This window comes from Cetorhinus maximus, chromosome 25 (genome assembly GCF_964194155.1).
Source record: "Cetorhinus maximus chromosome 25, sCetMax3.hap1.1, whole genome shotgun sequence".
Classification (NCBI taxonomy): Eukaryota; Metazoa; Chordata; class Chondrichthyes; order Lamniformes; family Cetorhinidae; genus Cetorhinus; species Cetorhinus maximus.
In genome coordinates, this window is record NC_135903.1 from 31,494,502 (window position 1) to 31,521,804 (window position 27,303).

The 27,303-nt window shown below is 41.9% G+C and overlaps 1 protein-coding gene across 1 annotated transcript in view; it reads right to left on the minus strand.

Annotated features, from left to right (window-relative positions):
* The window catches only part of rnd2 (Rho family GTPase 2), a 77,933-nt gene extending 60,338 nt beyond the window's left edge, over positions 1-17,595 (minus strand). The window contains exons 1-2 of the mRNA XM_078529724.1: positions 17,351-17,595; positions 16,705-16,792 (exon numbers count right to left, since the gene is read on the minus strand). Of these exons, the coding sequence (XP_078385850.1) occupies positions 16,705-16,792; positions 17,351-17,491 (229 nt within the window). The 5' untranslated portion in view covers positions 17,492-17,595. The remainder of the gene's footprint in view (positions 1-16,704; positions 16,793-17,350) is intronic.
* Between the last annotated feature and the right edge of the window lie 9,708 nt (positions 17,596-27,303).

Here is a 27,303-nt window from a genome sequence, read left to right on the forward strand (position 1 = left end):
CTATGCACCTTAAATATCAAAGGCCTTTCAAGTGATTTAGACCAGTATTTTAGAAAAGCTTTAAATGGGATGGTCACCATAACAGGACAGGTTATTAAACAAATGCTGTCCACTTTTCCCTCTGACCCAACATACACACAGTTGGATTCTATCCACTTTTTAAAAGCATAATTCCCGAATTGAGAAATCAGGTAAGACCGCACTGCATTCATTTACTGTAAATACTTTTTTAAAATGGCAGGTCTGAGCCACTAACTGGACACTTGTGTAAAGATTAAAAGAGTAAAGAAAACCATGGCCCACCATTTTTAATAAAATCTGAATGATCCGTTCCCTTTAAATCTGAAGTTCAAACCTCAGCAATTTCAGAAATTAATATTTAACAAACCGCTATGTCAGCATAAAGAAAACCACAGACTATCATTATCATCCTTTCTGAGAACAGTTCTTTGACATTAGCTAACTGTGAAACAGTTGCCAAGTGGCACAGATACAAAAATACCAGTCCAGCATTTGCTAGGATAAACAGAGAGAAGCAAAACCTACCAATCTGATTCATAACATATTGCTATCATGTGTAACTTGAAGGAAAATTAGTTCAGTCACCCAATATCTAATGCTGATCAGCATTTATTTGCCTGCTAATGGTTTGTTTAGTACGGGAAACTGCTGCCGTAATCCTGTATCTGAATCTGGAATGAAAAAAGCTGCTTTGCACTGCTTGCCCTCGAGAGCTGAGGAAATCAGGACATTGCTTATGCTGCACCTGCGTACAGGCTACAAAGTATCAGATATGTCTTGTCCATATATAAATCTTGTTCTAAATAAACAGAAGATAGAATAGACTAGTAGGCAGCTGCAGGAAAAATGGTTGAGAGAGAGTGAAGGAAAGAAGCGAGAGGAGGGTAACCATTGACACGTCTCCAGATCAGCACCATCATGGAGCTTACCCCTTCAGCAAAGGTTTGGTTTAACTGGTATCATATTGTATATCATCCACTCAATTCTGCAACTGAAAGTTGGATTCAGGTAGGAAATGGTTTCTGAAAACCTATTTCTTAATCTCCATCAAACAAATAACTAAACATTTTGCAATACAGAAATGTCCTAGTAGTTTTCTTACATGTAAACAATTTGAGGTGGTGATGACCTTGCTGCCATTATGTGCAAGAGACAGCCAGTCAAAGCGTACATTTGTGAGTCATAGAACAAGCCAAAAATTTTCTCTGGTTATTATCCAACCTAGTCTAATATCTGGATCAGAGGTGCATAATGACATTCTGGTGAGGTCGACAGGCTGTGATAGTCAAAGATTCACTTCACTGCACATTACAATATCATCGTAGCATCTGTTAACAAGTTCATTAAATGCAGTGCTCAGTCCAGCAATTTAAATATTTCTAGGAACAACTGGCACAGGAGGTAATTCCTGTTACAGTTAATGCACGTGTTAAGTGTTAGACCTGCTGGGTTCTTCCATCCATCTGTGCTCTGTGCCTTCTGCACAGAGAAGATAAAAACACATTGAACAAACAAATGATTTTCAGCTGTGCAATCTAAACAGCAGAATAGTCATATGGACTCTGTTCAGAGTCCTGTGAATACTGTGGGCAGTTCTGGTTGCTGAAAAATAAGGAAGGCATGCAAAGAATGGACACAAGAATAACCCTTAATATCAAAAATTGAAGTAATAAGGAAAGACTGGACAAATGTAGGCTTTTTCATTTGGGGATGAGGTGACGGCAAGGTGATCCTGTAGAGGTTAAATGAGATAGACAACAGAATGGAATTATAAATCTAGCTTATTACTTTAATTTAAAGTTAGCTTGGCCGAGTATTTTGAGGGGCCTAAAAGGAACGGTCCTTCTTCTCCTGGCCTTGACAAAATAAAAAGTTAAAAGTTTGCTGGTCCATTTTATGACAGACATCCAGTAGTCCCTTGCTTAGACTGTTCAATGCCTGATACAAAAGAGGTCTGCACTCTGTACACTCTGCCTTTGTACCGTAACATTGAAATCTGGGTCCTACAGCTGGCATAGAACCCTGATCTGCATACTCAAGCAAACTCCTGGAAGTTCCTGAAGGCAGGCTTTGTCCGTTTACAGGCCCACTCAAAAATTGCATCCTCGATATCAATGAGATGCCCAAAAAGGGCCCATTTGATTTTTAATTGCTGATTGCTGGTTTTCCGGTTGAAAACACAGTCCCCAACTAGTGATCGGTGTACAGAATAACCTTCCAAAAACAATTTGACGCTGAAATGGAGGAATTTAAGGATCTTTCCAGATGAGTGAATAAAATGGGTTTTACTTGGACAACACTTACTAAACCATCCTGATTGTGTTAAGAATTACACTAATAACCAATTTGATAGTCTCAGTATGGCTCACTAACATGGGCTAGACGCTACATATATTCACACACAGGGCCCTATACTTTGCAAAAAGAAGGAACTTGTCCACACAACTAAGCAAAAGCTTGGGGGACAGCAATTCCCTGGTTCATTCCTCATGGCAATTCCTTGACCAGAGTCATCCTTCCTGGTTTGAATTTAAACAATAGCTTATAGTATTAAATATTTAACTCTGTTTCTCTCTCCACAGATGTTGCCAGACCTGCTGAGATTTTCCAGCATTTTCTGTGTTATTTCAGAGTTCCAGCATCCGCAGCATTTTGCTTTTATATTAAACAATAGCTTGGCAATTAACTGTTCCTTCATGCATTCTCCATGGCAATGCCTCGACCTAATCAGAGTCTATGTGCCAACCAATCAGTACCCTCATCTCTGCAGAATAAATTGTTGTCCCCTTTGAGATTTGGTATTCTTGTGATGAGGGCAAGATGAAAAGCTTTGAAAGTACTCCTCTTCTTTCAGCAATACTAAAATGCTTTTCCCCATTCCATAACAACTTGTGATCTTGAGGTAAACTACACATAAAAACCATGGAAAGTTGATGAGAGCATTTGAGATTGGTTGAATATATGTAATTGTCAGCTGTATGTGGAAATAAAATAGGCTTCAATTGTTCACATCTACTTCATTCAAGGCTCTCCTTTTTTGATGCTGCGCCATATTCTTTACATTCCTTTGTGTTGCACTTGCAGAATGTGACTGATAAATTTGAGTTAAGTAATCTAATGTACTCCAAGCAACCATATCTGACGCCTGCAATTATCTTTGATTGTCATCAACGACTACTTAATATATGGGAATCTTCACATATGACAGGCTACATTCATTCACGCTCTTTCCTGTTTCTCAACTTTACATTTTTCTTCAAGGCTGGCACTTTTTTTCCGTGTACCCTTCAGGCTCTCCTGGTGACTATGGGCTAAGGTCCTCTGTGATGGCCTCTCAGTAACTGGGCAGTGGTGAATTGTCCCTCCAATCTGCAGATAGCTCTGCGCTGTGCCCTCAGCGATTTACAGAGGCTGATCCATAAATCCTGCTTCACACTCTCTGCACTCTCCCCACGGTTCTCACAGAAATTGCACACCCCACAGTAATGTTTACCATTTAATTAGCTCATTAGGCCAAGCAGTTGCTTCCTGAAGAGGCCACTTACTTGACCTACATTTCTAGCTCACTTTAACACCCATGTGCTCAGGAGGTGCACACAGAGTAAAGGTTAGCATCCATAGGAGACAGTGGTGTAGTGGTATTGTCACTGGACTAGTAATCCAGAGATTTAGGGTAATGCATTGGGGACCTGGGTTTGAATCCTACCATGGCAGATGGTGAAATTTGAATTCAGTAAAAAATCTGGAGTTAGAAGTCTAATGACCATGAAGCCAATTGTTGTAAAAACCCATCTGGTTCATTAATGCCCTCTAGGGAAGGAAATCTGGCCTTCATGTGACTCTAGGCTCACAGCAATGTGGTTGACTCTTAAATGGCCTAGCAAGCCACTCAGTCCTCAAGAGCAATTGGGGATGAGCAATAAACGCTTCATCCATTCAATTTTTTAGCATGTGAAGCTCTTTAAACAAACGCAAGTGTAAAATTAAGCATGCCCAAGCAGCAGCAAACCTTAATAAACCATCCGGATTTGAACAGAGAAAAAGATGTCAGCTCCAGATTTAGGCCTGTCTTTTTGAGTCCTTCTGATTTAGGGGAACTGTGAGCACAAGTCACAGAGTCACTGAATGGGTTATCATTATCTTCACATTTATATTTAATTAAAAAATAACAAATGAGATCGCCTGAAAAAAAAGATGTATCTGGCTGTGCTTCATTACGATTTCTTTATTGATTTTTAATGTCTGTGAGCCTGGGAAAAGGGGAATCAATCACTTTGCGAGCAGATTGCTTTCAACGGGAGGAAAGGCAATTTTTTTTAACATTTTTTTTTCAAAGCCCTGTCTTCGCACTCCAAAGTGGCTGCACGAACTCACCAATGTTCCAAATGCCCCAAGTAACCCGATGGCACGAAAGTTTTAACGGTTAAGTCTCCTCACAATTGCCCATGACCTGGGTTTTCCGGCCCCGTCATGGCGGGACCAGCTACAGGGAGATTTGGCGGCTCAGCTAAGAATCCGTTGACTTTCGGGAGGGGAACGGACCGTCCCAGCAGGGGGTGGGGCTGGAAAATCCCCTCCCTCCCCGTCACCGATGTCAGCACAGTTATTAAATCCTAATGGTGACTTCAGTAAAATAGTGAGCTTTCCACTTTTCCCAGGCCGCGCTATATATAGAGAGAATTGGTTGCAGTGTTCTCATTCTCATGGGATTCTGAAATGCTAAAGCATTCTAAATCTCCAGTGCAGCATTTTTTAGCTGAAGTGCATGTGTCTCACAGTGACATGTTGGGAAAATAAATCACCGAACAATGCTGAGCTTTATAACTTAAGAGCATCACTGGCACAAGAAGCTGAAGCTGCTCCCACTAAGGGTGTTTATTTTCATTTCTCCAGGTTTGAGCCAGAGGACTTAAGCTGCCTTAAAGCTAAAGAACAAAAGGCGATATTAGGAAAAACGTTTTTCCAGCGAGTGGTTAGGATCTAGAATGCACTGCCTCAGAGTGGTGGAGGCAGATTCAATTGTGGCTTTCAAAAAGGGAATTGGATAATTATCTGAATTGAAAAGATGTGCAGGGCTAGAGGGAGTAAGGCCATTAAATTGTCAATTAACTTAAATCTTTCGCTGCCCGTCCAACGTATTGGTTGGTGGGCAGGCGAAAAGGCCAAGCAGCCTTTGCATTTTTTTGGACACCTCATCCACGGGCAGGATGAGGTTTCCAAAAGCAAATAAAAATAAAATAAAAGTTTTAAAATGGAATTAATAACATGGCCCCTGCCCATGTGACAGAGTCACATGAGGGGGCGTGTTTTATTGCATTTTTAATTTCCTCGTTTTCTTCTTTTAACAATGCTTCATCTCCCTGAGGCAGCTCTGTGCGAAGGTTGCACTCAGCACACTCGCCCTCCTCTCCCCTGCACAGGCAGCGCCGAGTCAGCGCCGAGTGCCGCCACACGCGTTTCATGCTGGGCGGCCCTTAATTGGCCCGCCAGCATGAAATCGCGGTCCAGTCCCAATCGCGGGCGGCGGGCGACTTCCTGACCGCCCCCACCGAGCCCGCCCGCCAAGGGCAAAATTCTGCCCATAATATTTGACATTGTCTTCTGCTCAGCGTCAGTTTTCATGCTGGTAGTTGGCAGCACATGAGTGTTTTACTTTGAACTGAAAATGACAGATTCATCTTGACCCATTGATATCAGCCTGAAGCAAATACCCACACTGCTAATTGTCTCTCAACCCAGCATCCACAAATTAGAATAGTCACTCCACATTTACAAACTCTATACAACTTGAACGAGGACTATTGCTGCACATTTTCAGTTCTAGCTAATTAGAATCTAAAAGTGTCAAGAGAGACAGCCTGTTTACAGGAGGTTTTGTTGCTAGAATTAACTCAATGCTACTTCACTCAGAACTTGGTGGGGTTACGGTCCAGAATCAGGAGAAGGGGGTTGTGACAGCAATCCGATTGACATTCTCCCCATTTCACCAATAGCAGTATATTTACTGACAACCATGAAGGAGCACAGATGCTAGACATTAGGATGATATGTACAGTTTGTTCTACTGTATGGAAGATATCAATGAGAAGACAATAATAGAGGGATCTAAAGTGATAAAGTACTCCAAAAATATTTCAATCACTTCAGTGATGATTCATTAAATGATCTAAGTAGATGTTCCTGCTGTTGTTCTTTAAGGAACTCTACCTAATTTTATGGTATAATTGCCCTCTTCTTATAATAAGTATTCTATTTTGAAGGTGCTAAGCAAAATAAAAGTCATAGAGCAGAATTTTATCTTCACCATGCGGGTGCACGCCCAACACGCTGGAATGTAATATGACGCACGATGACATCGGGCATGTGTCCCGACGTCATCACGCACTCGGGCGATATTTCATTCGGCGGGCGCGTGCCTGAGTCGACTGCACGTCCGCCAATAAATGGAAGGCCTATTAAGGACCTAGTTAACTTGAAATTTACGCTGCCCGTCCAACCTAACGTTAGGCGGGCAGACGAAAAGGCCAAGTGGCCTTTGTATTTTTTATGACGCCTCATCCACAAGCGGGATGAGGCTTTCTAAAGCTTATACTAATTAAATAAAACCTTTATTTTGAAAATAAAAACATGTCCCGTCTCGTGACACAGTCACATGAGGGGACATGTTTCATTAAAATTTTTAATGACTTTATTTGCTTTTTTAAAAAGCACTTCAATCTCCGTGATTCATTAAATGATCTAAGTAGATGTTCCTGCTGTTGTTCTTTAAGGAACTCTACCTAATTTTATGGTATAATTGCCCTCTTCTTATAATAAGTATTCTATTATGAAGGTGCTAAGCAAAATAAAAGTCATAGGTCAGCTCCGTGCCTCAGGGAGACTGAAGCGCTCTTTCGCACGCAGGCACGAACTGCGCGCTAGACCCGACTCTCCCTCCTCCCCCTGCCTGCACAGGTAGCGCTACCGCTCGTGATCCATGCAGGGCAGGCCTTAATTGGTCCGCCCACGTGAAATCGCGGTGCGGAGCTGATCGCGGGCGGCAGTCGGCTGCCCGACTGCCCCCGCCTGCTCCCCGACTGCCCCCGCCTGCTCCCCGACTGCCCCCGCCTGCTCCCCGACTGCCCCCTGACTGCCCCCGCCTGCTCCCCGACTGCCCCCGCCTGCTCCCCGACTGCCCCCGCCTGCTCCCCGACTGCCCCCGCCTGCTCCCCGACTGCCCCCGTCTGCTCCCGCCAAGCCCCCCCAAGGTGGGAAAAATTCAGGCCGTAAAATTTGGGCTTGAAGTGCATCAAATGGGATTCTAGAACAATGATAAAATGGTTCAGGTAAGCAAGATATGTACAGGGAATATTAACATTTATCCCATCACCTTCCCTGCATCATCATTTTCAATGATGAAAAGCTCTTGATTTTAGAATATTCTACAAATTAAGACAAAATGCACTTGTTATGCTCTGATGAAAGTTGTTTTTTTTGCAGCAAGAAGAACTAGGCAATTTTTAAATTCTTGTTTGTTTTACTTAAGGGAACTTTAGGCTTTAATTTAACTTGGTTAGTGACATAATCCCTTTCAATTAACTTGCTGGGGAGTAGTGCTTGATAACCCACTAGGACTAACATAATGAATGGGGCCAAGCTTAGCACACTTCACTGCAGCTGTGCCTTCCGGGCCACCTATGGTTCACACCCAAGTTCCCAGGCAGCACATTACACAGCGACAGATGCATTAGGCTTCATAGTGCATCTATCACTACAGCTGATCCAAACACAAGGTGGAGAGAGATAGGGTTGCCTGGGTTAGGGGAATGAAATGCCTCATTAATTTCTTAATGTAAAAACAATCTAATACTCCCAGGAACGAGGGAACGCACAAAATCCTAAAGCAAAACGTACAATCTGTTGGAATAATTTGTATTTAGCTTTAATGCTCAAGTTTCTTTTGATTGTAAGATGTATCCATAGAAAGCTTTTCATAAATAAATAAAATGGTACATTCAACAACGCACTGGGGATATCTTTGCTCCCCTTTTGGCCATGCAGCCACAGTAAAGCAATTAAGCATGGAGAGGAACAGCGAGAGAATGTGAAAGTTCAGAATTGAGTGCATTTCAATTCAAGTAAAACAGAAAATGTTATAAACATACAGCCTGGCAGCCAAGAATCAGCACCTGAAAGGCAGAGCAGATTCCACGTTAACCCAGCATTTCTCTTTCACTTTTAGATGCTGACTAACCTGCTGAGCATCGGAAGCATTTTCTGTTTTTAATTACAGATTTCCAGCATTCGCTCTTTTCCTTCTTTTCTCTGAATTCTATTTTAAATTGGGCCTCTCTCCAGATTGCAGTGTAAAAGAAAGGGAATGTTTTGAAGGTCGCTAATCACCTGCCAACACCAATGATTACAATGGATAGAAAATAGCAGTCGTGCACCTGCAACTTCCTGACAACATGTCCTCACTAGAGTTAGCCTTACATACTGGAACAATAAGTCTCCTGATTGCTGTGCAACTGTTGTAAACATCTTTGTGAAGGTTTCCTCTGCTTGGCATTTTTATCAATATAAGCATCGCCCAAATACAATTACGATATTGCTACACGTTAGACTGGAAATGGCTGTTAACCACATTAGCGGACAAACACTTAACATATGTTCATATTCATCAATCTGTTTGTACAAGTTAATACTTCACTAAAGTATGATACAGAGGAATGTTATACAAATATGTTAAGCATTCATCCGCTAATACTGCCAACAGTCATCTCTATAGTGAACTACAGGAATTCTTGATCCATTGCTTTCAATCTGACAGGGACAAGCTTTAACACTATGCGATTTGTGAGTGACACTGAACGCCCAGAGGACTTCCAACTCCATTTGAAAATAATGAGGCCAGTGGAAACTTCATTGGTCCTACCAAAATCATAATAATAGAGGTTGTATTGTCCGAATGACATTTCCTGTTTGGGTCAGAGTTTGGAGAGCATTGCTGTTTAAATTGACATGAGTGTCATTAGGCTCTGCCATAGGCCTATGATTCATTAAAAGACAATACAATCCTTGTGCAGTAAATGAAGTATTGATTGTGCAAGAGGCAAAATGGCTTGTACTGCTTCCTGTGCGGTAATAATCCAGCTATTGTTCTCAGATTTGCTTCCTCTTTATTAATCTGCATGCCTATCCGTTGGTCAATTAATAGGCTTTGCTAATCAAGAGGCCAAAGTCTTGGTCTGTCATCTGACCTCAAAAAGAGGCAGGCCACATGGAGGGATCAAGGGGTTGTGACCTTTGTAAGTTGTCAAGCTGACAAGCAGCTTTTGCCCTGAATCCAGGACAAATCTGTTCTGAGGGCAGGCTGTTCACACTCGGCGCTGGCTGCCTGAAAGGTGAAAATTTCAATCAAATGTATTAAATAAATTCAAATAAGCGGCAATGTGGAGGGTGGGGTGGTTGCTGTAATAATAATAGAATTCAATCTTTATGGGCCTGCAATATTCTGTTTAGACAGCCAGCTCAGAATGGAACTGTGTTGGAATCATGTGGGAGTTAGTTTGGGTTTTTAAAAGGAAAAAAAAAGCGACAGAGTTTGTCCTGGCAGGATTGGGTCGTGGAGCAGCTCAGTGACGTAAACTGAACAACCGCCTAACAGAGAAGCTCATTGACATAACTACATCAATGAGGCATTGCAACACCTTCACATCAGGACAAAATGTTACCCTTGCCCCCAACAAGGGTCATCATTTTGTCTTACTAGTGTAACAACCTGAGTACTGCCCAATGGACCCCCCCAGTGTAATTTATGACCAACCTTTCAGGACCAAGGTCAGTCTTGTCACGTGTGAAAAGAAGAAAGCAAAAATAAAATAAGATAAATACTACAGTTTTGATGGACTCGCAGAAATTTTAGCATTTCCCTGCGTTCTAAGAAATTGTTAGGATACATTAGCAGCCTGTGATAATCCCGTGGGCAGTAGTATGTTTGCACAGAGTGAAAGGGTATCAGATACAATTTCCCCATCTCCAGTGAATTCCCAGTTTCAGCCTTGAGACGGCCAAGGCCCACAGGGGAGAATGGGGGGAAGGAATGGAAGGGTAATTATGTCCGGAGAATCGATAAGCAACATTTGCAGACTTGAAAGCTTGTTGCCTGTCTGTCCTGTGGGCAGTATTGTCTGGTGAATCTCACATTGGAAAAAATAAATAGCTTTGTGATTAGAATATTGAAATAAGGGACGGAATCTTGTGCTCTCACTGGTGGCCAGCCTGAAAGCAGGAAGGGCGTGTAACTAGGCAGGATGTTAGTGTAGCGGAACCCTGCCGCCTTCCTGCTTCCACCAGAAATAAGTTCTGGACAGGAAGACCCATGGTCAAACTTCCAACCCTGCCACCTATTGAGGCTCTTAAGTTGCCCATTAATGGCCACTTAAGGGTCTCATCCCGCCACCGCTGGCATTAACCCAGAGGCGGGCAGGCCTATTGCCATGCAGCTTGCACGTAAGGTAAAACTGTGCAGCCTGCTTGTTACCTCCGGGCAGGTTTGGGGCGTGGGGGGAGGGTGCGGGCGCCTTGATCAAAAGCACTTTGTCAAGTTTCTCGATCAGGCACTGGATATCAGGAAGGAGGGGTCCGCTGAGAGCCAGCCCCTGCCCTTCCTGCCAACCTGCCTGAGGCCCCCACCCTGTGAGATCCACCTCCACATTACTTACCTGTGGTCTGGGTCACTCTGTGATCCTGGGACTCCAGTGCCTGTCCTTCCAGCAACAGCCACTGCTCCCCCCCACCCCCCACCCCACCCAGTGGCGCTGCTGAGCACAAGAACTGCCTGCATCTGAGTGGTCGACAGCTCTTGGTAGATGAGACTTCCGTCCCCGGGGTCCTGATTACAGGGGGAGGCCCACCACTGGTCTCCGCACTGCTTGACCGGCTTGTGGTTTGGTGGACCTTCCCAAAAAGAGGCAATGTGGGTCTCTCGCTGGGTCTCCAGCCGGCAGGCAAGGCCTCCAAGGCCTCACCAAGATTCCACCCAACAACACATTTAGAAGAAATGTTTTAAATAGTTTGTGTAAATGTTGTGTTAGGCTGTGTTAAAAAGTCAAAACACTGAAATAATTTTGTTTGGTATATTTTGGGACATCATTTGTTTCCTCCATTTTCTCCTTTTCTGTAAGCAATGAGTTATGCTGAAACTTGGTTCCGCTGGTTCTGGTAGCTCTTAGATATTTTGTTCAAGTATACTATTCATGCACAAGTCTATAGAGCAAGTGCTATTCAATTCTATGACAGGACAGCAAAGTCTGATCTTAGCCTGTCTAACATCCATACTCTTTCCAGTAAGATTATTGCATTGTGACTTGGAAAAAGAGTTCTGACTTCCCTCTGTCTCAGGGATGCTATGGCCAATTGCAATATCCCTAGTTTGTTTCTGGCTAACACCAGCTAACTGCACAGACCCAGAACCAAGCACATGGCTGTCAGGTCTTGTTTTCCTTTCTTATAGCCAAACAGACTTAATGTTGCAAACTTAACGAGTATATGACTAAAATCAGCTCTTTGGACAAACTAAGACATTTCAATTTTATACTAAAACTTATTCTAACTTCACATTAGAAATTTAATTTAAAAATTTGTATTGATTTTGTGATAAACAGGAATTAGTAAAACTTATAAAACCCAGCCAGTCCCCAGATAAGTTACTGCAGCTCAAAATGCATGGACCTCTCGCAAAACCTTCACAAGTTTAACATTGATCATTTCAACTAAGCTACAGTATGATTTTGGATTTTTGAAATGAAACAACTTTTTTCATTTAAAGTCTACCATTAAAGTCTTTCATTTAAAGACAACACAAGTTAGGTGAAATGGAACCAAAATTAAAGTAGTGTTTAATAGCATCTTCGGTCAATGAATTTTCTATCAACACTGGGTGCTTATGTCCCTGGGAACCAGCAAGAGGTCAGAATTAAACCCTAGTCTATTCATGTACCAAATCTCATCAACATTCCTCAAGCACTCCTGCTGAAGGGGGGAGGACATTTGTTATCAGAAACCACAGGTTCCCACACTATAGATTTCTGTGAGGGGACAAGGGCCTATTCCAAAATATTCCGATCATTTACAGAGAGAGGAAACATTCAAATATTTGCCCATTTTATAAAAAGGCACAACTCAGTCCCATTTTTTTTTCCAAATTCCCCTGTGGAGCTTCGAACTTACAGTGCCACATTTTTAATTTAACTTAATTTGCTCAGCCTTTTTTTTTAAGAAAAAGATTCCTGAAATGTAAAATTGGATTTGATTCATCACAATGCATAAAGATTCAAGAAATAGTTATGCAAGAATGTGTCATTTAAAAAAAATCCATTAAAAATAAAAGACACACTATTTATAACAATAATTGTATTTAAATCATTCTGAATGGTATGTGGCGAAGCATATAATAGCAAATTTGTACAGTATTCATTGTATTGAATACAAAGCCATCAGTTATCAAATGCTTTTCTTGAAATCTACCACGAAATCAAAGCGTAATAAAAATAGAAGATGCTAGAAATTCACAGCCACTCCATCAGCATCTGAAAATAAAAATGACAGTTCAGGGTATAGGTCAGAGATTCTTGGCCAGAACTAACCCATCTTTTCTCTTTTCAATGTCCAGCTGCACATTTCCAGTATTTTCTGCACAAGTTTCAGATTTTTTTTAAACTTTAGGGAACAAAACTTTCTCCTACCTTGAAGTGAACAGCTAGAATTACGTATTCTGATTATTTTTCTTTAAAACTTTAATCGCATTATTAATCCAATGATTTAACTTTTTAAATAGGGAAGTTTGAAAAACTGATATGTCACTGCTAAGTGCTACCAAAAACTGTCTGTGGCAGGAACAGGTATAACACCCTAGTTGCAATTAGTTTAACTGAAGACTACTATTGAAAATAAAGGATGTAGAGTTCCTTTATAAATCTATTACATTTAATTGGAACCTTGCTTTATAAATCAATTACAACTGCCCTAACTTACCCTATTAAACATGCCTGGGTAACATAGTATTTTCCCTCTTAAGGTCTAACAGATTTTATGGTCACTGAATCTATGTAAATCAATACAAATCCTTGCAGTTCATATTTCCTGAAAATAAAATCCTCGGAGACAGAGAAGCAAAACATGGGAAGTGCAACTTTCCCTTTCAGTGCAACACATATCAGGCACTTTAAACATGAAAGATGATCCTCACGGGGAAAGCAATGGTTTCAAGCTCTCTTTAGACTATTGATTCAGGAATTTGGCTTTGGAAAGGCGCATTGTAGCTTCAGACAATACTGCACGTGGGAAAGAGGACTGAAAGGGACAGCAGGGAGCTGCTAGACTGGAAGAGACCTCTGCTGGGTTCTAATTCCTGTTCAACAACACTGATTGCTGGTCTCTTTTTATAAGGAGATGCTCTAAATAGCAGCCACTGGAGGGAAAAAAGCATTCACGAGCTCACATGGAATAAAAATAGCTATTACTCTTAACATAAACATAGAATGCAATTATAATTTTAAAAGGAGCTACTGTAATCTGTAAGGAAAGAGGTTTTCACTATAGGAATCAGCTAATATACTGACTCTGCCACCAACATATATAATGCAATGGTTTCCACACCCCCCACCCCCCCGCAAACTAAATTTAGGAAAAAATGGCTTTTTCAAATCATTTATTGAGAATCCAAGATGAAGGACCAATGACCACAATGCAAGGCATCCCTCAAGATTGAAAGCATTAGGAGGAGAGACAAGTAAAATCAATAAATCCTGAATAGGTGACGCCAAGGTTCAGAATTTGCAGAGGGAGGATTATGTTTCCGAATTAGGAACGGATGCAACACAGCTTTTCTGCCAGCGCCACTTTTTTAAAACTTTAGTCCAGTGTGGGAATCTGCAGTTGTAGGTTTTCATCCCACTGCAGCTTTCTCCTATTTTCATTACATGGTGCAATACAGTGACTGACAAAATTTAGCTTATTAATCAATATTAATATATTGATCACCAAGCCAAGAGCCTCAGATTGCAAGAGGAGCATGTGAATAGCGACATTATGAGAATATATATGCACTTTCCAGCTCTTGCGTTTTACCATCACACTTAAAGAAAACCCACTGGAAGTTAAGCAGCGTGGTCCATTTAATTATAGCCATGTGAATATATGACCAATCCATCAGATCACCTCCATTTATTCACCTGAAGATAAGGTGATTTGGTTGGACATTTGAATCAGCATCCAAAGTAGATACTTCATAATCAAATCAAAACTCCCCACCTACCTCAGCATGGATTCGAGAGATAGAAAGTTAGTGCAGTGGTCCAGATTGGCCCTTGAAAGAGCAACTGAACAACATGGCAAGCTGGACAGCCAGAATGTCCCATGCTATTATCAGAGCACCAGTACATTAAAACAACTTTTCTGTGGTTTAATAGATAAATACTACCAACAAAGCTCCTGCACAGCAACGATTTATAGGATGGAAAACAAAAACAGACTTTGACCTCCATAACATCTCCTGAATCTGTGCCTACCTCAGCTCATCTACCACTGAAACCCTCAGCCATGCCCATCTTACCTCTAGGCTTGACTATTCCAAGGTTCTCCTGGCCAACCTCCCATCTTCCACCCTACATAAACTTGAAGCCACCTATATCTCTGCTGCTCATATCCTAGCTCACGCCAAGTCCCATTCACCAATCACTCCTTTGCACACTGACCTCCTGGCTCCCAGTCCAGCAGAGACTCAATTTTAAAATTCTCATCCTCATTTTCATATCATTCATTGGTCTTGTCCTTCCCTATCTCTATAACCTCCTCCAGCTCTACAATGCTCCGAAATCACTGCCCTCCTCCAATTTTATCCACTTTGGTCCCTGATTTTATTTGCTCCATCATTTGTGGCAGTGCCTTCAGCTGCTTAGACCTCAAGCTCTGGAATTATCTCTTTAAACCTCTCCAGCTTTCTAACTCTCTCTCTGCCCCTTAACGATGCTCTTTGAAACCAATCTCTGACCAAGCTTCGGGCTGTCTATCCTACTATCCACTTAAATGATTCCGTGTCAAATTTTGTTTCATAATACTTCTGTGAAGCACCTTTGGACATTTTACTAAGTTAAAGACGCTATATAAATGCAAGATGTTGTATTGAAGAATACAACTAATGTAACAATAGGAAGAGAATAAGATTTGGTGTTAAAATGGTGACACAGCCCAAATCAATGTTGGTCTGTCAGGTTTAATCAAACTTCTATTAAGTCCCCACCACGACCCTCGCAGGGCAACTTTGGGATGGGCAATAAAAGTGATCTTGTTAGTGTGGCTCACGATCCAAAAGGAGACTTTAAAAAAAAATCCCACAGATAGCGTTCTGAAATCTTTCCATCAAAGTTGCGGGCCCGATTAACCTTCAAAGGGGAAACCACTATTCCCCATCTCAGCCACGCTATTCCACGCTCTCATTGGGGAAGAGGCAGTCAGAGATCAGGAGCTGCTGACAGTCATTCGAACACCTCCTAGTGCCTAGTCTCAGAGCTGCAATAGAAAAGGCCCGAGAGGCAGCTAGCACTTGCGGATAGAACATCTGAAATCTTTGCAGTACCCCAGGGCTCAAAGATCTGTCACTTCAAAAACAGTAACTGAACTTTTCTGTAAGTTTTCACGCGCAGAGTTTGATGAACCTGTTGTCTGGGGGAGGCGAGAAAGAGACGTGTAGGACCTTTTGTAATGACAGCGCACAATGGATTTGTTAGCATCAACACAGGAAAAGTTCTCATAAAAGATTCTCTTTAAAATGAGTTTCTTGAGGGATGTAGCATAAAGTTAGCGGTCAATCCCCCTGGACAAACAGACGAGTCCGTTTGAGAGCTGTGCACCGGGGTAACACATTTCTTCCAAATCACCAAGGCAGTAGGTGCTGAATAAAGCTCCAAGCGCCCATTGGGAGAGAGGGTCTGCCTGTGCAACTGAAGCAACCTCATGAGGTGTCAGCTGTGGCTCAGTTCATAGCACCCTCGCCTTTGAATCAGAGGGTTGTGGGTTCATGTCCCACTCCCAGAAAAACCAAGAACTGTGATTGTACTCGAAAGAGTTGCAATCTGTGACTGTTGGTAACTCGAAAGAGTTTCCCGGAAAACCAAGAACTGTGATTGTACTCGAAAGAGTTGCAATCTGTGACTGGTGATAACTCGAAAGAGAGTTTAATGGTTGTTGACCACTCAAAACATGAAGCAACCTCATCGCCATCCGAAATCCCCCAAGTTTTTTGTGTCTAAATTAATCAAGTATCCCTTCCTGGCTGCCCGTGTTCGCCTGCTATATGGCGCTTCTCCGCACTGACACATTCAATCTCAATCTGCCCCAACAGTCTGATCACCATCGAATGAATAAAACGCTTTGGACATGTTCCCGTTCCAAAGCCTCGATCGCGATTGCAACGCTTCCTCCGTCGCGGTTTTTATCAGAAAGGGAGATCGCAGCCAATGATGCTGCAATTTTACCCTGGACCTCAGCAGTTAGAATTTGCACATTCTTTGCTCCACCTAACTACCACCACCTAGCTGGGTCCCAGGTGTTGCGCCGGATTTTACGCAGTAACGCGCAGTTGGTCTCGGTGTTTCCATACAGCGCAGGGACCCGGCACAGCAGCATTATTCAAACAGAACTCACCTGAAGTATCCCACATATTCAGTTCGATTCTTTGCTTGTCAATTTCGAAACTGGCCGTGTAATTCTCAAACACGGTGGGGACATAATTCTAGAATTAAAAGAATGCAAAGTGATATATTAAAGATCAGCATTAAAGAATGTTTTGAGGGTTGATACAAAAAGCCAATGGCAAATTAATTGAATACGAAAAATTAAAAGTTAATCGGACAATATGCTCGTGTAATTTTAAAGAAACTTGCTGCAGATTGTTCTTAAAGTGGAAATTCATTCGGGAAAACACGCGCAAGGAAATCTAAAAACCCAATCTAAAAATAAAGCATAAGCTTTCATCCTGTTAATACTTTCGCGACCCAAGCAGAATTGCTTTCAGGGATTCTGTAAATGTAAATTTAATGCTAGCGAATCTAAATTTTAAAATCGGTTACGTTTGAAATGAGATGATCCGGCATATATTATTTCGCGGCTCCCGGTTGAATAACTACAGATTTGAGACAAAACTTGGCACAAAGTCCCTCTTATTCTCTTTGCAATCCTTTTCTAAGGTAATGTGAACACGAGATCTTAAGTCAAATTGTGAATTACTCAATTCACAAGGTCTGTGCAAATTTTAGACTCTGTATGTGAAGAATTCTAAATAAATATTTACCTCGGGGTAACAGTCTTTAGCAAATACGTGTAATAAAGTAGTTTTTCCACATTGTGAATCCCCGACCACAACAATCTTGCAACGAGCGATCTGATTCTCCATGGTTTGATTCTGGTCCTGATGGCTAGTCCCTTCTTTCATCTACGATGTGAGCGCTGTAGCCTTCAACCAGTAATCCAGGGTGCGAGAGAACAGCTCCCCTTGGCTGTACTTTTGCCTCCTTCAGTCAGTCTGCCCCTTGCTTTCCCAGGGCTGTTCCAGGCTATGAGCCGGGAGCTTCCCCATTGAGGATAGAGTCACCAATCAGTGCAATGGTCCCGGAGATATGCAAATAGAGGCGGTACCTGGGGAGGGGCCATCAGTTGGGAAATTAATTCAATCACAATGAGTGGATTAAGTCACATTGAATCAAGCCTCCAACTTAACACAAAAGTGTGAACGACACCCTGTAAAGTACTCATTTTGAAGAAAGTTGCTTTAGATGCCAGGAGAGAACGTGGCATTTTAAAAAGAGAAACAACGGGCTGGAGTTTATAAGAATGGAATGGAACAAATTGGCAGGTTTTTTTTGGTGGCATCTGAAATATTAGTTTTGAGGAAGACGGGCATTTAAAACATATAACGAAATATGTGAAATAAAAATAGATGACATCATCTGACAATCCTACTGCACAAAGGATGTGGGAAGATAGAAACTGCAGAGGAGGTAAACACCATCAAGCAGTGCCACAGAGTGGTGATATGTGGGATTTCCTCTCAGTACTGATGGCCCACTCCGAATCATGTTTCTCTGTGGCATGTGGGCATCGCTGGCCAGGCCAGCATTTATTGCCCATCCCCAATTGCCCTTGAGAAGGTGGTGGTCAGCCACCTTCTTGAACTGCCGCAGCCCATGTGATGCTGTGCACCGCACACTGCTGTTAGGGAGGGAGTTGTAAGATTCTGACCCAGTGACGATGAAGGAACAGGGATATAGTTCCAAGTCAGAATGGTCTGTGACTTGGAGGGGAACTTGTAGGTGATGGTTCTCCCATAGGGCTGCTGCCCTTGCTCTTCTAGGTGGTACAGGTTGCAGGTTTGGGAGGTGACTTCAAAGAAGCTTTGGCTACTTCTTGCAATGCACCTTGTGGATCCATAGTGCACTGGCGATCAAGGGAGTGAATGTTTAGCAATGTGATAACATGGTTGATTTGAAACCTGGCGGTTTTTGCTCTTAAAGGGGACATTAGAGGTGGGGCTGTAATTCATCTTATTCAGTAAAAAGCATGCCTTCTCCATCCAAATATGTCCATCAGGGGAAACCACAGCATGTGTGATGTATCTCTGGTGACTATTGAGTATTAAGATAACACCAGTAATCAAATTAATGGACATCAACAGATATCTTGGAGTATGCTTTTGAGAAAAGGGAAAATACAGTATCAATATCAGCTTAGTAAAAACGCTGCAATAATTGTTTGCATTGATATAGCATTCCATTAAAAAACATCCCATGGTATTTCAAAGAGGAAGAAAGGGTACCAGAGACACTTGATACGCTGTTACTAGGCAGATTACTAACAACCGTTACACAGGGTTTGGGGCATACTTCTGTATACAATACTTATCAGAATAAAAATGATCTTATTTGAATCCCTTCTTGTTGCCTTGCTTTATTTGGATATGCGGAAGAACAAGGGTGAAACCACATTTTAAAGCGTTATTCATGTACAAAAATTTCCAAAGCATTTCACAGAAGTAAAACAGCTGAAAGTTGAGCATTGGTAGGAGAAGATGTAGGCTGACACTCGATTGAGTAATGAGGGAGTTCTGCACTGTTGTAGGTGCTGTCTTTGGGTGAGACTGTAAACCAAGGGCCCCATCCGCCCACTTACGGTGATCTTAAAAGATCCTATGGCATTATTTTGAAGAAGGCTAGGTCAGTTATCCCTGGTCTCCTCGCTGATATTTAACCCTCAATCAACATCACTAAAACAGGTTTTCTGGTCATGTCTTTGGGAGCTGGCCGTGTGCAAATTGGCTCCTGCATTTCCTACATGACAAGTACTTCATTGACGGTAGAGCGCTTTGGGACAATAAATGTAACTCTTACAGTTTAGGGAGAGAATGCCAAAGCGTGGGACCAAGATAGCTGAAGATTCCGTGGCTAAGGGAGAAGTAGAGAGAAGGGCTGACGCAAAGGAGGTCTGAGCCAGAAGAGTGATGGGTCATGGCAAAGAGGACACAGGATTAATTGATCCTGGAGGTGACAAAGACATGAATGAGGTATTCATCAACAGATGGATGAGGTCAAAGGGGAGGTGAGCAATGTTTTGCAGATGGAACTAGATAGTTTTGGTAATGGCCAGCAATATGGAGTGTGATACTCAGCTTCAAGCTGGACACCGAGACTGTGCACCATAGGAATCAGTCCAAGTGAACAACCAGGGGCAAGTCAGGAACTAGGCTCAGAGGTTTTGGGAAGACAGAACTAAAGAGAAAGATAAATGAAATGACCCAAATGGAATAACATGTTGTCAAGATTTCAAGGGGATTGTAGAGTAAGAAAAGAAAGGGGAAGAAGGCCAATAAAAGCAGAAACAAGCAAAAAAAAAGGATTCTGAATTCTAGAACAGAAACAGCATAAGAAAAAAAAACAGAAGACATGACATCCCTCTGGTAGGTATGCTTAATCAATATAGATAAGCAGGATAAGAGAGGGCTGCATGAGCAATGGGAAAGATAAGCAGAATGATGTGAAAAGATTGAGATAATGTGAACAAAGAGACTATAAACGGAACGAACAATTGTAAATGGAAATGTCAATATGAAATGCTTCAAAAGATGGTATTTGCAATGAAAACAACTACAATACAAAGTTGTGAATTAAATCAGTGAACCGAATCTAATATCGGTCATATGAAAATCAAAAATGAAAATGAAAGATCTGGAAAAAGTTTGGAGGCCAGCTGGAACATCCACGTGTTAGTTTGTAAATTATATTGCAACATATACTAACCTGTTATACAAAAACCTGCCATGTCCAGCTTTAATCAGCAATGTATTAGGTTCTTACAAGCTATTTTATTTTAAAGTTTTCAGCTTACCCCTCTTAAAGGCAGCTGTCTCCTCTTTTAAGTCGCTTTTTAAAACCTACTTCTTTGACCAAGCTTTTAGTCAGCTGTCCTAGTATCTCCTTATGTGGCTCAGTGTCAAATCTTGTTTGATAATGCTCCCATGAAGCACCTTGGGATGTTTTATTACATTAAAGGTGTTATATAAATACAAGTTGTTGCTTCATGCTGGGGTGTTATTCCATTGATGGCAGCTGCCTTATCCAAATGGTCACAGATGTGTGAGTCTCAGCAGTGAGTGTGGGCAGCTAAGAATTCGCACCTCAAATCTTTCATTGGAACTGATTGTTTACCATTGCACCACTACCCTGATTGAGATCATCTGCATCAATATCAGGATTTGTGTCACTCAGTAATAAATGGTGCACTTACCCAGTGAATTATCAGAGAAAAAAACTAGTAAACACATTTAAAACGAAAAACAGAAAACAGTGAATAGGCTTAAAACCGAGTTAATGCTTCAGGTCAATGACCTTTTGTCAGCATGTTCTGACAAAATGCCATCAGCCTGAAACATTGCTTCTGTTTCTCAATCTACAGATGCTGTAAGATCCATTGAGTATTTCCAGCATTTTCTGTTTTTATTTCAAGATTTCCGGCACCTGCAACATTTTGATTTTGTACTTGTTAACCGATTTCTTGAACGCTATGCTTGATTCAAATATAAGTTGTGCATAACGTTTGTAGTTTGATGATGTCCTTTACAGGCCCACTCAGAAGGTAAAACTCAATCTGTCCTTTAATTTGATGCACTGTAGCGGATCACAAAAGTTGGAGACATGTATTCCTCTGGCATGACAATTAAGCACAGAATATTTTCCTGAAATCAGTTCCTAGCTAAAACAAAAAATGGCAAAAAAAACAAATGGGGTTTATTTGTACACTGCTTATCATCATTAGGATGCCCCGGCCGATGCACTTTGCAGCCAATTGCTTAATTTTGAAGTGTTGTCAATGTGATTATGTGCAGCAGATTTTCACAACTAGTAGCTGAGATAAGTAACTAGACAATAGGACTAATCTTCCTGGGCCTCCTCTTCCCAGAAACTAAACAGGATCAGTTTGCCTCTTCAGCCCTGGGAGCATCTGCCCACCATGCCCGAGTCCATTTAAGCAGCTTGCCCTCTCTAGTGTACCTAGCACAGATGGCGGAAGGCAAGAAGTCCAGGAGCAGTTGCAGGCCTTTCAGGCCTACAGCTCCCTCTCTGACCCTGGTGATCAGTAGCCAGAACCAGTTCAGAGAAGGTTTACTGGACTAATACCGGGAATGGGCGGGTTGTCTTATGAGGAAAGGTCGGACAGACTAGGCCTGGTCAAGCTGCTCACCTTCTCTTAAAGGTACATTGCACCTCAGATTACCATATCTGAGGTGCAATACACCTTTAAGAGAATGTGAGCAGATTGACCACGCTAGGCTTGTATCGACTGGTGTTTAGAAGAGTAAGGCGATTTGATCGAAACCTTTAAGACCCTGAGGGGTCTTGAGAGAGTGGCTGTGGAGAGGATGTTTCCTTTTGTGGGAGAATCTAGAACTTTGGGGTCACGGTTTAAAAATAAGGGGTCGCTCATTTAAGACAGAGATGAGGAGAATTTTTTTCTCTCAGAGGGTTGCGAGTCTTTGGAACTCTCTTCCTCAAAAGGCAGTGGAAGCAGGGCCTTTGAAATATTTTTGAGGCAGAGCTAGATAGATTCTTGATTAACAAGGGAGTGAAAGGTTATCGAGGGGTTAGGCGGGAGGTTACAATCAGATAAGACATGATCTTATTGAATGGCGGAGCAGGCTTGAGAGGCCAAGTGGTCTACTCCTGCTTCTAGTTCGTATGTTCATATGAAACCATATTGAAATCCAAGCTTTTGGTGGAGGCGCAAAACAATTAGAAATGCTTTATCTGTAGCTCTTCAACTGCTCCAGTGACCTCTGCCAGCCTTCCAGTCCATGCCTCCATCCCTCCTACAAAGCCTCAGAAACCCTGGGACATCAATAAAGTAGTTCAGACACTGCAGTCATGATCGCAGCCATTTTCCCGGCCCTTCCGCCTGCAGAACACTTAGTTCTCAAGTATATGAACCAGGAAAGATTGGTCTAATTTGTTTTTGGTGGTCAAGAAATGAATGTTGGCCAAAGCACAATGAGAACATCCTGCCCTTCTTTAAATAGTGCCATGGGATCCTTTACATTGAGTGCACATATCACCAGAAAAACAACATCTCGGGCACTGCAGCACTCCCTCACTACTGCACTGAAGTGTTAATCTAGATTTATGTGTTCAAATCCTAATGCAGAGCTAGAACTAGTCCTCTGACTCAGGATCCATAGTACTAACACTGACACAAGCTGATATTAATATATATTACGTTGAGTTATAATTCTTTGAGGAGGGACTTAATTTGATAATGCTAGGGTAGAAATTGGTATGCTTCACGCGTATTTTTCACATGTAAAGCATATCAATTTAGCAACAGGACAACCTGCGCGGGCTCAGGTATACCACTGTGCTGTTGTAAACAGAAGTTAAAAGCTTGAGAAAAGCCCAAATTAAAACATTGCTAACTCATTTATTTTAAACTCATTAGTTTTTAGGCCAAAGCTAGTTATCAATTCTTGGCTTTAAATCATGTGAAAATCTGAAATGGATTCCAATAGGAACAGTATATCTCAGTCCTTCCATCCAAAATTACATTTTCAGTGTAGTACTCTTTCTGTGATCAGTGCAATACCCAGAAAATAGTGTTCGGCAAGGTGCCATGAAATAACATTTGGAATCTTCTGATGTACAATCTTTGCTACTTTTAATTATAATGGAAGGTTTTCTTCAATGCAAACAGTTCATTGAATGATACAGATGTGCTGGTATAGGTTTCATGTTACTCTGTATTTGCCGTAATTTGACTGATTGTCGGATTAACTTTAATTGCACAGCATGCAAAACAGAAACTCACTCGGGTAATTTGATCTGTAATGTGATCAACTACAAAATCTGCCCTACACCCAGATACTCAAGTAAAAAGAGATAATGGTTAATACAATGGGTGGAGATAAAATGATTTCAAATTGTTCATGTCAATTTGTTTAATACAATTCTTCACTTATTAATTTAGAGGCAGTTGAATTCTATAATCAAAGGTCAACCTAGTCTAGGTGCTGGCTGAATGAGGGAAAACAGAGTCTTCTTACCAAATTACAGTCTGCCAATATAATTGATTGGAAGGTGGCTATAATATAAAACCATTAAAAAGTTATGGCACAGAAAGAGGCCATTCATCCCATCATGTCTGTGCCAGCTGAAAATACTAGCCATTCTGATCGATATAAGGCCATTTTCATAAAATTTAAATTACTTGAATTATTTCTCAAATTCCCACTTGGACAGAGATAAAATCAACCCATTGTCTTAATTTGCTAAAGGTAATATTGGAAAGCTATTGATTATCTGGTAGCAATAACTGTGGCACAGAAAACAAATGGAAGATTCTTGGAACCATACTTTTGGGCAAGAATTCCACTTATCTCCCTCAGATTAAAAGGATGGTAATGGTAAAATTAAATCAAAATGCTTTCATGGTGATACTTGGAGACAAGTTAAACTACAACAAATACTTTAATCAGATTCAGGGTAAGTATTCATTAAATTAATAGGGTTAGATGTAAAGGTTAGTGTCGGCAGCAATAAAATCTACTCTCAGATTGACCAGAAAAGGGATGGGAAAAAGGATTGTGGATTGGTACAGCAGTAATTGTGTGTTTTTTTTTTGGTTATGTTAGAAGTCAGAAAGATATCATAGGCCACAGAGGGGCTTTGAGACTTGGCTGGAATCCCAACATCTTGCAAAGGTACTCAGTAGTTAAGTTACATCTATTTTAATGACTGAGTTGCTGGAGCTTATAGACATATGTGATATGAGGCGAGAGTGACTGCCCTTGACATCAAGACAGCATTTGACCAAGTGTGGCATCAAGGAGCCCTAGCAAGGCTGGAGTCAATGGAAATCAGGGGGAAAACTCTCCACTGGCTGGAGTCATACCTAACATAAAGGAAGATGGTTATGTTTTTTGGAGGTCAATCATCTCAATCCTGGGACATCACTGCAGGAGTTCCTCAGGGTAGTGTCCTAGGCCCAACCATCTTCAGCTACTTAAATGACCTTCCCTCCATCAGAAGTTCAGAAGTGGGAAGTTTGCTGGTGATTGCACAATGTTCAGCACCATTCGCGACTCCTCAGATCCTGAAGCAGTCCATTCCCGTATGCAGCAAGACCTGGATGACATTCAGACTTGGGCTGATAAGTGTAGAGTGAAGAGTTAACTCTAACACTAATCTAATAATAGCTACTGAGCAGATGCATAAGGAGCTACGTCATAATGATGTCACCAAGGGAGAGATGCGTGAGAAGAAACTAAGGGAGGAATTTTACACTGGCAGGATTTTGCGGTCCTGCCGAAGTCAATGGAGTTTAGAATAGCTCACCGCATTTATGGCCCTGTCCCTGCTGCAATGGAGCCTTAAAATTCTGGCCTAAGTGAGGAGTAGTAGCTCTGTCCTGATCTTGTATATAGTTAGTTATGTAAATAAAAGATCTTTTAAGGGAAGATCTTTGTCTCCAGCCAGATCTCTTACTAGTGTAAGACACTCAATGACCTCCAAGACAACCCAACAATCACTGAATAAGTGGCAAGTGACATTCGCGCCACAGCAGTGCCAGGCAAAAACAGTCTCTATCAGGAGGAAATCTAACTCTTTCCCCTTGACATTCAATGAGACTACAATCACTGAATCTTCCTGACTCCCTATCAACAACCTGGGGGGATACCATTGGCCAGAAAGTGAACTGGACTAGCCATATAAATACTGCAGCTACAAAAGCAGGTCAGAGGTTGGAAATTCTGTAGTGAGTAACACATCTCCTGAATCCCCAAAGCCTGTCCACCATCTACAAGGCTCAAGTCAGGAGTGTGATGGAATGCTCTCCACTGGCCTGGATGAGTGCAGCTCCAACAATACTCAAGAAGCTTGACACCATCCAGTACAAAGCAGCCGACTTGATTGGCACCCTATCCACCACCATAAATGTTCAATGTCTCCACCAGTGGCCCACCATGGAAGCAGTGTGTACCATGTACAAGATGCACTGCAGTAACTCACCAAGGCTCCTTCAATAGCACCTTTCAAACCCACAACCTCTACCGGCTAGAAAAACAATGGTAGCAGATGCATGGGAACATCACCACCTGCAAGTTCCCCTCCCAACCGCACAACATCTTGACTTGGAACATTATTGCCATTCCTTCACTGTGGCTGGGTCAAAATCCTGGAACTCTCTCCCTAACAGCACTGTGGGTGTACCTACACCACATGGGGTGCAGCGGTTCAAGAAGGTTCCTCACCATCACCTTTTCAAGGACAATTAGGAATGGGCAATAAATGCTGGCCAAGTCAGCGATGCCCACATCCCATGAAAGCATTTTTTCTTTTTAAATGTCTAAATGGGTTACATTGAAGTTGCTGCAAAATTAGTCCTTGCTAAAATTGGGTCTCTTAAGGTGGACTGAGTTAGTATGAGGAGAATTTTTTTTCTCTCAGAGGGTAGTGAGCCTTTGGAACTCCCTTCCTCAAAAGGCAGTGGAAGCAGAGTCTTTGAATATTTTTAAGGCAGAGGTAGATAGATTCTTGATAAACAAGGGGTTGAAAGGTTAGCGGGGGTAGGGGGAGATCAGTCATGATCTTATTGAATGGCGGAGCAGGCTCGAGGGGCTGAGTGGCCTACTCCTAATTCATATGTTCGTATCCCACCCTTGAGTACTAATGGCAGCCACTGTCTTACTGCTTACCAGTTTTATATGGTCTGGAAATATTCCATAGGCTTTAGGGAGACCTATGGAGTGCCAAAATAGGTACACACCCTCCCTCCCACAGCTCCCTCCCTGTAAATATTGAGGCCAATGGTTCCAGGAGTGGCAGATGTCATTCAATGTCAATAAATAAAATGAGGATACATGTGGGTCTCAATAAGGCCAAGCTTATGTCCACCATGCAGAGTTACCTACTGAGGGCAGTTGAGCAGGAGAGAGACTGTTGTTCATGTAACGTTGAAATTTCATAACCAATGTTGTAAGGTTGTAAAATAAGTCTAGGGTGACTGGGTTATTAAGATGCATATCTATGACAACAAAATATAAAAGCAAAAATTTAAGACTTGTCTTTTATAGCCCCATATTAATTATTGTCCCCAGGTGTTGTTGCTTCAAATTGTGGGAGATAGTGAGGCCTTGGAGAAAGTCAAGAGGAGGACCACCAGATTAATAAGAAGGTAAACCTGACCCCATTTTGAGGCCATTCCTGCCCTCTTAATGCCAATTTGTGGGTGGGCCAGTTAGCTCAGTTGACTAAATGGCTAGCATTTGGTTCAGAATAATACCCACAGCGTGGGGTTTGATCCCTGTTCCAGCTGAGGTAGGCTTGGGGTCCACCTCCTTGCTTTTCCCCGTAGTAGAATCACAGCATAAGCCATGGTTCCATGATCCTCAAGTGATTGAGGATGTTACCTGGAGAAGGAGAAGAATGTCAACTTGGTCTGGTGGAAATTGGCCCCCTTGAGTTAGGTTTAATATTAGAATGTGTTACTTTCACAGAGAATCGCTGAGCTTTGAAACAAATTGTCCAAACGTGCAATGAGTACTGATTCAGTCAAGCCCTGAAGGGAGTCATACAAGTTCCTGGAAGTGGAAGACATCTTGAGTTATGAAATGTAGGCATCAATTAGCGCAGCCTCCCTGGAGTTTACTTGATCACCTTCAGGAGTCAGAGAGGAATGTCTCACTGTGTTTTCCGAAATTAGTCTATG